The 12025-nt window shown below is 37.7% G+C and overlaps 1 protein-coding gene across 1 annotated transcript in view; it reads left to right on the top strand.

Moving 5' to 3' along the window:
- The window catches only part of RECQL (RecQ like helicase), a 32870-nt gene that overhangs the window by 10880 nt on the left and 9965 nt on the right, over positions 1 to 12025 (top strand). Inside the window, exons 4-6 of the mRNA XM_058441952.1 lie at positions 497 to 676; positions 4592 to 4698; positions 7622 to 7820. Coding sequence (XP_058297935.1) covers positions 497 to 676; positions 4592 to 4698; positions 7622 to 7820 — 486 coding nt within the window. The remainder of the gene's footprint in view (positions 1 to 496; positions 677 to 4591; positions 4699 to 7621; positions 7821 to 12025) is intronic.

Genomic DNA, 12025 nt, shown 5'->3' with positions numbered 1-12025 from the left:
TACATTTGTTACTTTGTTTTTGAGATAGGGTCTTGCTTTGTTGCCCAGGCTGGAGTGCAGTGGCACAACCACAACTCACTGCAGCCTCAAACTCCCAGCCTCAAGCAATCCTCCCTCCTCAGCCTCCTTAGTAGCTGGGACTACAGGTGCACAGCACCACACCCGGCTACTTTTAAAAAATTTTTTTATAGGGATAGGGTCTTGCCATCACTTGAGCTCAGGCTGGTCTTGAACTCCTGAGCTCAAGTAATCCTCCTGCCTTGGCCTCCCAAAACTGTTGGGATTATAGGCATGAGCCACCATGCCTAATATGTCTTATAATACGTCGTTTAACTTGTTTTTGCTTTGCTTAGCTAGTGAGTTAATCTCAAAATTATTATCATAAAAGTTTAATGGTCTATAAGTTATTGGAAGTCTTATATATGTTTGTCTCATTCTTATCAAACTTCTATAATAGTCTTACATGTTTGTCTGATTCTTATCTTTCTTTTTCCAGATTTTCCATGGTCTGGTAAAGTTAAAGATGTTCTGCAAAATGTCTTTAAACTGCAAAAGTTCAGACCACTTCAGCTTGAAACTATTAACGTAACAATGTCTGGAAAGGAGGTATTTCTTGTTATGCCTACAGGAGGTGGAAAAAGCTTATGTTACCAGTTACCAGCATTATGTTCAGATGGTATGTACTAAAAAAATTAATTTTGAGTTGAAGAAGTGCTTTGTCATCATACCTTTGTAATTCTTTTAAAAAATGATTTATAATCATACGTATGTAAAAATCAAGTGCATTTTTGTTTGATTTCTTCTATATTAATAGAAATTTAAAGTTTCACTTAAAGGAGAAGTTTTATTTATTTTTTATTTTAGATTCAGGGGTATATGTGCAGGTTTGTTACATGGGTATATTGTGTGATGCTGAGATTTGGACTTCTAATGATTCATTGTCCAAGTAGTAAACACAGTACCTGATAGGTAGTTTTTCAGCCCTTGCCCTCCTCTGTCCCTAAAGGGGGAGTTTTAAAAACTTCTGAGATTAATCCTTTTATCTGGTTCCTGAAACATAAATTTAAAAACATATTGTACTGAACATTCAAAATCCTCTCTTCTAGCTTTTCGAAACCCTATACTAAATTGTTGTTAACCATATTCACCCTACAGTGCTATAGAACACTTGAACAGAAGATAAAAACGGCAAAAAAAAAACCCCCAAAAATGTTGTAGGAGAAGCAGCTCTGGAAGAAGAATCAGTAGACCTGAATTCTAGTCCCACATCTTTACTGAGTGTCTGCCATGGTGCTAGGCACTGGGAGATAACAGTAGTGAGCAAAATGGGCGTGGTCTTAGTTTTCACAGAACTCGTAGTGTAGAGTAGCACTTTCTCAGACTTTAGTGTACATAAGAATCACCTGAGAATTTGATTATGTGCAGATTCTGATTTTATGTGAGACCGAAGATCCTGCATTTCTTTTTTTTGTTTTTTTTTTTTTTTTTTTTTGAGACGGAGTCTCTGTCGCCCAGGCTGGAGTGCAGTGGCGCAATCTCGGCTCACTGCAAGCTCCGCCTCCCGGGTTCACGCCATTCTCCTGCCTCAGCCTCTCCGAGGAGCTGGGACTACAGGCGCCCGCCACCACGCCTGGCTACCACGCCCGGCTAATTTTTTGTATTTTTAGTAGAGACGGGGTTTCACCGTGGTCTCGATCTCCTGACCTCGTGATCCGCCCGCCTCGGCCTCCCAAAGTGCTGGGATTACAAGCGTGAGCCACCGTGCCCGGCCCGAAGATCCTGCATTTCTAACAAGTTCGCTGGTGCTACTGATATTACTGATTGGGTAGTAGCAAGGGATCAGCAAGCTTTTTCTTGAAAGGGTAGATAGTAAATAATATAGGCTTATGGTCCATATGGTCTCCTTGGCAACTCTTCAGCCCTGCCATTGTAGCACAAAAGCAGCCACAGATAATGTGTAAACACATGGGTGTAGCTGTGTTCCATTAAAGTAACTTACAAAAATAGGCAACCAGCCCTTTATTGATCCCTGGTTTAGAGAACACAGGCAATTGCAAGCAATTGGAATAAGAATTTTGGGATAAAGGTTTTAATAGGGAATTAAGTCTGTACAAAGATCTGGTCTAGGGGCTGTCAGGGAAAGCTGTTCTGAGGAAGTGGCATTTAAGCTAAAATTTAAAGGGTGGGTAGGCAAAAGGGATAGGGAAGGAAGAGTGTTCATTCAGAAAAGCAATGCGTGAGATCCAAAAGCAAGAGAGAACATTCACATTATGATGTATTCAGTAACCTGGAGGAATTCCTATGTGGCAGTCAGTGGTAAGACATGTGGAAAGAGTCTTATTTTTAAAACTTTTCCTTATTTTAGCAGGAAGCCATTGAAGGGTTTTACACAGGTAAGAGACTCATTATTTCATGGTTTAGAAGGATAATTCTAGCAGTTAGATGAATTCGAGATACATCTGGAAGATAGATTCAATGGGACTTGGTATTTATTGCTTGTGGGGAAAGGAGAAAGAATAGTCAAGAATGATGCTCAAATTTTAGGCTTGGACAAGTGGTGAGGTTCTTCACTGAAATGGGGTACATTGGAGAAAGAACACTTGGGAATGGAGAGAGGGAAGATGATGAATTTATTTGGGACATGTTGAATTTACGATGCCTTTAAGACATCCAGGTGGAATTGTCCTATGAGTAGGAGGATGTTTGTGTCTAAAGCCTGGTGTTAGAGGTCTGAGTTGGAGATTGTTAGTGTGGAGATGGCCACTGAAGCCATTGGAATGAATTACAGCGCAGCATAAGAAGAGAAGAAGGCCTAGAACAGAAACCAGAACACCAAGAGTTTAGGGATAAACAGAGAAAAAGGCTTGCAGACAAGGCTGAGAAAGAGTAGCAACATACAGAATAACCAGGATTGTATGATGTTATTAGAAGCCTAGGGAAGAGTGTGTTTGAATGAGGGAGTAGTTAATAGTGATGTCTGTTAGCAAAATGTCAAATACGATAAGGATGTAAGTTTCAATGAGTTTAATGACAAAGGACTCATCTATGACCTTAGCTAGAGCAATTTTATTGAAATGGTTGGGTGGAGACCAAATAGCAATGGTTTGAAGTAAGTAGGAATTGAGGAAGTGGAACTGGTGAGTATGGGATGCTCTTTGGAAAAGAATAGCTATGAAGGGAAGAAGAGAGCGGGCCATAAATTATCTTAGTCTATTCCAGCTGCTGTAACAGAATACTTTGTATCAGTTAATTAACAAACAACAGAAGTTTACTGCTTGCAGTTCTGGAGGCTGGGAAGTCCAAGATCAAGAGGCTAATAGATTTTGGTGTCTAGAGAGGGGGTGTTTCTCATAGATGGTAACTTCTTGCTGCACCCTCACATGGTGGCAAAGAAAGGGCACTCCCTTCAACTTCTTGTAAAGTGGCATTAATCCCACTTACGAAAGCAGAGCCCTTATTACTTAATCACTTCCACAGGGATACCGACTTTCAGACCATAGTGGGTGTTTTCCAAGATGAGAGGGAATTGACCATGTTTAAATGTAATGATTAGGTGCTAGTAAGGAAAAGTGAAAATAATAGGAGAGAGAATAATTGACTGGGCAAAGTCCCTAATAAAGTCTTAATTTGATCATGTTTTTTAAACATGTCTGCTCTCTGCCAAAGGTTATAAGAAACAAACTACAGAAACGTAAAGCCATATAATTTTAACTGTAGAATAGCTTTTGTACTTTAAACAGTTTCAATTATAAGGAAGGGGGCATATTACTATAACTTCATTCAGACAGTAAACTGTTCACTGATTTCTACTCAGCATAAATTAATCTCGTACAAAAAGTAAAAGAATGCTCGTGCAACTATCATGTTTAATTATATGCACTACTGTATAAAAATCTGTTTTTTTTGGAAAGCTTTGTAGTAATTTTTCCCTGATGAAACTGTTTAGTGTTTGAACTGATATATGTTATCTTACTGAAATTACCAATAGTGATTATTTAAAATGATAGCAAATTAAACATCTGAAATGTTAAAATCTGTCTTTATTTTTATAAGGATAGAGTTCTGTTTAGTTGTATGTTTGTTTATTTGGCTTATACTTACCTTGTTTGGTCATTTATTCATATCTAATTAATGAGAGTAAGAAGTAAGTAAGCTTTACTAAAGCTGCATTAAAAATTAATCTGAATTGATGGGCGGTGCCCACAAGTTAAAAAGGTGAATGGGCCGGGCGCGGTAGCTCATGCCTCTAATCCTAACACTTTGGGAGGCCAAGGTGGGCGGATTGCCTGAGTTCAGGAGTTCGAGACCAGCCTGGGCAACACAGTGAAACCCTGTCTCTACTAAAATTACAAAAGAAATTAGCCAGGCATGGCGGCAGGTGCCTGTAGTCCCAGCTACTTGGGAGGCTGAGGCAGGAGAATTGCTTGAACCCGGGAGGCAGAGGTTGCAATGAGCCAAGATTGCGCCACTGCACTCTAGCCTGGGCAACAGAGCGAGACTCCATCTCTAAAAAAAAAAAGAAGGTGAATGGTTTGCATCTGATTCTGAGGGTGGTGTAAAGTTTAAGGTAGATTTTCTTTTTCTCTTTTAGGTTTTACACTCGTCATTTGCCCACTGATCTCTCTTATGGAAGACCAATTAATGGTTTTAAAACAATTAGGAATTTCAGCAACCATGTTAAATGCTTCTAGTTCTAAGGTATGTTTCAGTGGCTTTTTTTTTTTAATGTAAACTATTCACTGAAATAGGAGCTTCACCTGCAGTTGAGTTGCTTAGAAAATTATAAACTGTTAACTATTTATATCGGGAGTTGCAAACTACTGCTCTTGGCCAGTTCTGGCCCACTGTCTATTTTTGTATGTCCCATGAATTAAGAATGGTTTTTATATTTTTAAATGGCTTAAAAAAATCTAAAAAGAATATTTTGTGAAATGTGAAAATTATTTGCAATTCAAGTTTCAGTATCCATAAATAAAGTTTTATTGAAACACCGCCATGCTCATTTGTTTACATGTTGTCTGTGGCTGCTTTTACAGTATAATGGCAGAGTGGAGTAGTTGTGATAGAGACCTTATAGCCTATAAAACCTAATATTTTTGTCTGGTACTTTACAGGAAACATTTGCTGACCTGTTTTGTATTATCCATTCTAAAATAGTAAGGGAGAATTTCTAATTATGCAGTGTAATTAAATGTGAAATATGAATTACTAAAAAGTTACCCTATACCTGTGGAATTTCTTCTATTTAGGAATGGACTCTCTTACCCTCATCTGTAGAATAAAGCATTTCCCAGCTATTCTTTTTTAAAAAGCATATTACTGAAATCTTCAAAAGGAGAGAGAATAGCATAAAAACTGCCATGTAGCCATTTCCCCCTTTAACAGTTACCAACATACTGCTAATCTTTTTTTAATCTATATACCTCCAGTTTTCCCTACCCCCTTCCCCTTAGTTTGTTTATTCAGAGCAAATTCCAGACATCATATTTTAATTGCAAATTCTTCAGTACATATCTCTAACTTTAAAGAAAAGTGCTATGCCATCATCACATCTAAAAAGTTTAATATCAATTCTTTAGAATTATAAAAAACTCAGATTTCTGTCTCATTTTTATGTTTTTTTTTTTTTTTAAATACAGCCCAGATAATATTCATGCATTGTACTGTATTTGGTTGATATACCCATAGGTTCCCTTTATCTCTTTTATATTTTCCATTCAAATTCTTTGTTGAAGAAACTGGGTTAATTGTCCTGTATCTTTCTACATTTTCCTGATTGCATCCTTGTGGTGTTTTTCCCCTCTTTTCTTTTCTCTTTTCTTTTCTTTCTCTTTCTCTCTCTTTCTTTCTTTTTTTTCAGTTCTGGGGTACATGTGCAGGATGTGCAGGTTTGTTACTGGATCCTTTTAGGTAGATCTAAAAGCCTGATTGTATTTGGAATTTTTCTTTTTTCTTTAACTTTTTTTTTTTTTTTTGCAAGAGTATACTTACTGTGGTATCACTCAAGTGGTACATAGTACCTGGTTATCTTTTTGTGATGCTAAGCATCAGTGGGTTCAAGTGATGTCTGCCTGACCTCTGGTGATCAGTTTTTCATCTAATGGTTTTAGCAGCCACTGAGTGGCACCGTGAGAGCCATGATTTCATTAGGGAGGTGCAAAATGGTGATATCTAATTCTGTCACTCTTTCTTCATGTATTAGCTACACTTTTTCTACAAAAATGAACTTTTTCCTCATTAACTCTGCATGATGAAAATGCTTGATTTTTTTTTCCTTTTCTTTACCAGTTTTCAGAAAGAGTTGGTTTTCTAGCATTCTCCAAAGGTGGTCAACGAGACTTTTAAGGTTTTTTTCCCCCAGTATCGCTATAAACTTACAAGCTTTGACATATAATATAATTCACCTTTGGAATCATATATATATATATATATAAATATGTATATATGTAATGCTGAAATAGTCCTGTCCTTGGGCAGTGAGAGCCTCTTTAAGTTGGTTCCTGAATCCTTTCTCTTAACCCCATTGCTTCTGCTCCTTGCTTTTTTTTGCAGTAAGATAATCCATGTTCATTTTATGCATTTCTTGCCCAGACCTAGAGTCAGCCATACCTCTAAGAAGCCCTGGTTCCTTTAGTTTACCCATATATTTTTGTTTTATTTAAACTCCATGTCATTCTATTATAACTGCTCCTTCATTCAACAAAATCAATCTGTGGAGAAAACTGCCTTCTAATAATGTACTTTCTTAAAATTGAAAAAGAACATAATAGTAATAGAAAGTAGTTTAGAAAGTTGCAGATAATTACAAGTTCATTGATATATCCCTACTGCTTGAAAAGTTGGAGAGAGAAAAAAGGAACATCTGTATCCTAAAATATATCTAGGAGTTAACAAACTGCTTCTTTGCTGGGATGATGAAAGTAGTTTGACTGTCTCTTTCTATCCCATTCACTGGCATGTTTTTATACTTTTTTTGTCCTCTTTAGATTAGAAAGAAAAAAATGACATCTAATGTGCTAAGTATTGTATAGAATTGTATTAGAGTACTAAGAATCTAATAACTGTTACCTTTTAAGATTTATTATTATCTTAATGAGTGATACTTTGTGAAACCCCATGGTCTTTATATTTAAATAAAGAGATTAAAAGATTTGATGATATCATTTAAGAAGTTAACAAATAATAAATTTTGTTCGCATACATAAAGGGATTATAAATATAATGTTAAAATTAATAAAACCCACCTTTATAACCATAACAATTGCATCTAGCTCACATTTTAGAATATATTATGAACAATTTAGAATTATGCCTTCATAGAATAAATGCTCTTCATTGGAGTATCTGTTTGTGTTCATTTTTTTTGTTCTTTTTTGTCAAGTGAGTTTTTTTTGATCATCAACAATGTAGATGTTAGTAAATAACTAGAATGCTATTTACACAGCTGCCATGATGTTTTGTACTGAGACATGGTTTCAGTTTTAATGAACTAAACATCTGCTCCTAGAAGAGACGAAGGCTATTATTGCTTTGGAGAAATGAACGTTTTTGTTTACCACCTAGTATTTTTAGTCAGCTAGCTTAGTTTTACAATCATTGTGTCTATTTTTTCTTTTAATAGGAGCATGTTAAATGGGTTCATGCTGAAATGGTAAATAAAAACTCTGAGTTAAAGCTGATTTATGTGACTCCAGAGAAAATTGCAAAAAGCAAAATGTTTATGTCAAGACTAGAGAAAGCCTATGAAGCAAGGAGATTTACTCGAATTGCTGTGGATGAAGTTCACTGCTGTAGTCAGTGGGGACATGATTTCAGACCTGGTATGTATATTTTATCTAGAAAACTTTTTGATGTCATAGACCGTGTCCTTACTCAGCTTGGCATGATGGAAATCTCAGCTTCTATTAAAATCATCCTCAAGTAGTTACACACTGAATATCCCTTATCCAGAATCGCTGGAACCAAAAGGGTTTTAAATTTTGCATTTTTTTGAATTTGGGATGATCAACCTGTATTACTCATTTTATCTTGCCTCATTATGAGGAGGACTGAGAGGCAGAATCTTTAGTTTCATTCCCCACTATAGTCTGTAGTTTAATTGCCCTTGTCAATTATGGACAAATATGGACACATATGTTTACTAGCCAATAGTGGACATCTTTGTGGCATTTATCACATCTAGGTATTCCTTCACATTTGTTGAAGAATTTGCATCTGTTTCAAAGTTGTCATCTTTAATCATCATTCTGGGGGTCTTTTCAGCACCCACATACAACTCCTCAGCATTAAACTTTGATGAGATATTTTAGTGACCTTTTTCTTCACCCCACCACCTAATCCTACAGTCATAGCGTAAAGTAAGTTACTCAGAATTGTTATATGCAAAGAAATCTTAAATTCAAAAATCTGACTCCCTGGCTTCAACCTCTTTTCCTTCTGAAGCTTTTCACACTCATTAGGATTTGCTAGATCCCTCTTTTAATCCCTGCTTATTTATCCAGGCTCTTGTCCCTACATAGCAATCACTCCGTTTCCTGTCCAGACACTGCGCTGTTGCCCCTGACTTCTGTTATATTTGCCCTGGACTGTCTGGCCATTCTACCAGTCTGCCAGTCTGCTTCAGGTGTGCCTGAGACACTGGATTCACCTAGACTTCTGCTTTCCCCATTCCTGCTGCTTGGCTACTAAACATTGTCAAAAAAAAAAAAAAAAAAAAAAAAAAAAATTTGCATAACTCCATTCAGCTTTTCATTATCCTCAGCTATCCTTATACTTGTCCCTATTTCAACTCCTTTATACATTTCTTCCAACAGATGTCTTATATCATTAACTTTCTATTCAGGCACTAACTTATACTTAGCAGATGCTTTCTGCTTCACAGAAAATAGATGCCATCAGGTATGAACAGCTCCTTTTTCTACTTTCAAACCTTAGTAATCTTTTTTTTTTGTTAAGGCAGAAAAGACCACTGCTTTATAAGGGTAACCATGACCACTCCCATTTCATCCTTTCCTGCCTTCTTAAGATCTTGCGTTGCTAAGTTCCTCACTCCTTCACCTTCAGTCTCTTTTGTCCTCTCCCTAAAAACAGAAACTAAAACACCCTTCTGACCTTTTGTCCTCTTTCTGTTCTTTCTGTCACCATCAGACTTCTCAGCTTACCATCTCCATTTGTCACCTTTAACCCATTCTGAATCATGCTTCTGCCACCACCATACTACTGAAACAGGTCATCGGTGACCCACCCCCAGATGAGACCACTTCCTCAAGTGGTCTTATCTTCATTCTTCTTCCCACTTCACTTCAGTAACATTTTATGTATTCACCTGTCACCTTGCCACATTCTACTCCCTTGGTTACTGTACAGCAGTGCTGTTCAGTGTCTTCCTTTCCATTCTCACCTCCTTCGCTCTTCTTGTCTTCTTTTTAAATATTAGTGTTCCCTAGGGTTCTGACCTCAGTCTTTACCCTTTCTTACGTTTCTCCAGGGATAGTAAGCTTGTAGCCCGAAGACTGCATTCTCTACCTGCAGAATTATTATGGGCATTGTTTTTATTTATTTATAGATTTTAAATGGATTTAAATGCCTTAAACAGGATGTATACTCCTTTCTATTAAGGACCCCACTTTTCTTAACCACATAGTTGTTACCTGGTGGCCACTGAAGTTACCTGATTTGTAACTCTTGCCCTATTTTCAGCCTAAATGGTGTGATCCCTTATGATTATCACCCTTGCTTAAGTACTACCATGACTTATTTTGTCTCTGTGGATCTGCTGCCGAAGTGTAAAACATTATTCCCGTATCTAATTATCTAACTTCTAAACTTTAAATTTATACTCCTAATTGTTTATCAGAAATGTGTAAATTAGCATGAACAAAACTAAATTCCCCCAGAAGAACTGCTCATTTTCTTCTCAACTGGGAATATTTTCCCCATAACTCTACTCGACATTCTAACCAAAAACTTATTTTCTTCACCTTTCCTTTCTCCCTTCTCCTCTCTACTCCCAAGCAATTTCCCCTTCAGTCTTCTCTGTCTTAGAAAATCATCCACTCACTCATGTTTGCTGAAGCCAAAATTTTAGCAGTTATCTTTATTATTTAGGTTCCAGTCAGCAGACAGTTATTTGAACAGAGAGAATTTTTTATAAAGAATTGTGAACTAGGTAAAAATTAGCTAAGGAGATAATTGAAAAAGTAAAAAGAAAACTAAGATATCATGGAGTTAAAAACTGGAAGAAGCAACAACCATCTGTAGGGCTGGGAGAACAGGAAGAAAAGATTGGAACAAGTAAGACCTAGAAACTTAATGAAGAGGCCTTGTGGAACTGGTGCTGGAGTCTCTTGGTAGAGGCAGAGGTGGGGTACATCTGTCATAAAGCTGGTTCTCCAGAGGCTGAAAAAACTGCCAACTGTATTTAGTTGCTCTTAAGGAAAGAAGTGCTGCTGCAGGGATGAGAAGCCTTGCTGGGGTAACAGTCACAGGAACACAGGCAAGCCCACAGGCAGCAGTTAGGGAGGAAGCAGTCATGGTGTCTTCCATCCAGGGCCAGCAGGCAAAGCTGATGCGTAGTGTGCAGAGTCCTTGGTGCAGCATCCCAAAGCAGTGTATAGAAGGGTAGGGTTAGAGATGACAAAAAAAATAATGGATGACCCACCGTCCTTGATTTACCCTCCCTTTGCAGATCCAGTCCACCACTAAGTGTTGTCAGCTCTGCCTCTAAAATGAATCTCAAGTTTGTCTACTCTTTGTGCACCTACGTCTTATATACAGTTGAGCTCCCTTCCACTGGTCTACTGCAGTAGCTTCCTAAATAGTCTTTGATTCCGGTCTTAACCTTTTTGTTCATTCTCCACAGAGCAACCAGTGATATTTTCTAAATATACATCAAATCATGTTACTTCCCTACCTAAACTACCCTGTAGCTACTATGTACTTAGAATAAAACCCAGCGTTCTTAACTGAGGCCCATAGAGTAATATGTGATCTGCCCCCATCTGTCTACCTGATTTCCTACTCCTCTTCTTAATCCCCAGCTATACTGGGCTTATCATTATAAGCACTTACCACTCTCTAATGGCATATTTATTAGTTTACTCTTTGTTTTGTCTTGTTTCTTTGCTTGAATTATGGACACATTTGCGTAGCATTGTTGTCTTGTTCATCACTCTATCTTCAGTGCCTAGGGAAATGCTTGGCACACAATTAAAAAGGTGTTCAACATTTATTTATTGATGAATGGGTAAATCTAGCACTCTCTCCCTCCTCCCTGCCACCTCCATATCCCAGTAGTCACTAGGACCTGTAGGTTCATATATGTCTCTTTACTCTTTTTGATTTATCCTTAATGTCATGTCTCATTTTATATTCTGTATTATTTGTTTTCTGGTCTGTTACTGCCATCTTTTAACTGGTTTTCCTTCAGTGTTTTGTCTATTCCAGTGTATATTTTGCATTGTCACCAAAAGATGATTTATGAAGCATAGGTCTTTAAAAATTACATGATGGGCTGGGTGCGGTGGCTCAGGCCTGTAATCCCAGCACTTTGGGAGGCCGAGGCAGGCGGATCACCTGAGGTCAGGAATTCAAGACCAGCTAACATGGAATTCACCAACATGGTGAAACCCCGTCTCTACTAAAAATATAAAAATTAGCCAGGTGTGGTGGTGTATGCCTGTAATCCCAGCTACTCGAAAGGCTGAGATAGGAGAATCGCTTGAACCTGGGAGACGGAGGTTGCAGTGAGCCGAGATCATGTCACTGCACTCCAGCCTGGGTGACAGAGCGAGACTCCATCTCAAAAAAAAAAAAAAAAAAAATTACATGATGACTCCTCATTTCCTGTAGGATAAAGTCTCAGCTTAGAATCAAATGGATGAATTGTTAATAGCTTTTCTTAAACCCGCCTTGTACATAAGTGTCAGTCAGGGTTCAGGCAGGGAAGCAGAGTCACGATGAATGTTATGGGATAACAGGTTTACTGTAGGAAGTAGATCTTGAACAATTGTGGGAGGAACTGCGG

This window comes from Hylobates moloch, unplaced genomic scaffold (assembly GCF_009828535.3).
Source record: "Hylobates moloch isolate HMO894 unplaced genomic scaffold, HMol_V3 SCAFFOLD_8, whole genome shotgun sequence".
NCBI lineage: Eukaryota > Metazoa > Chordata > Mammalia > Primates > Hylobatidae > Hylobates > Hylobates moloch.
Note: the sequence above shows the minus strand (reverse complement) of the source record. Positions and strands in the feature narration are given on the sequence as shown.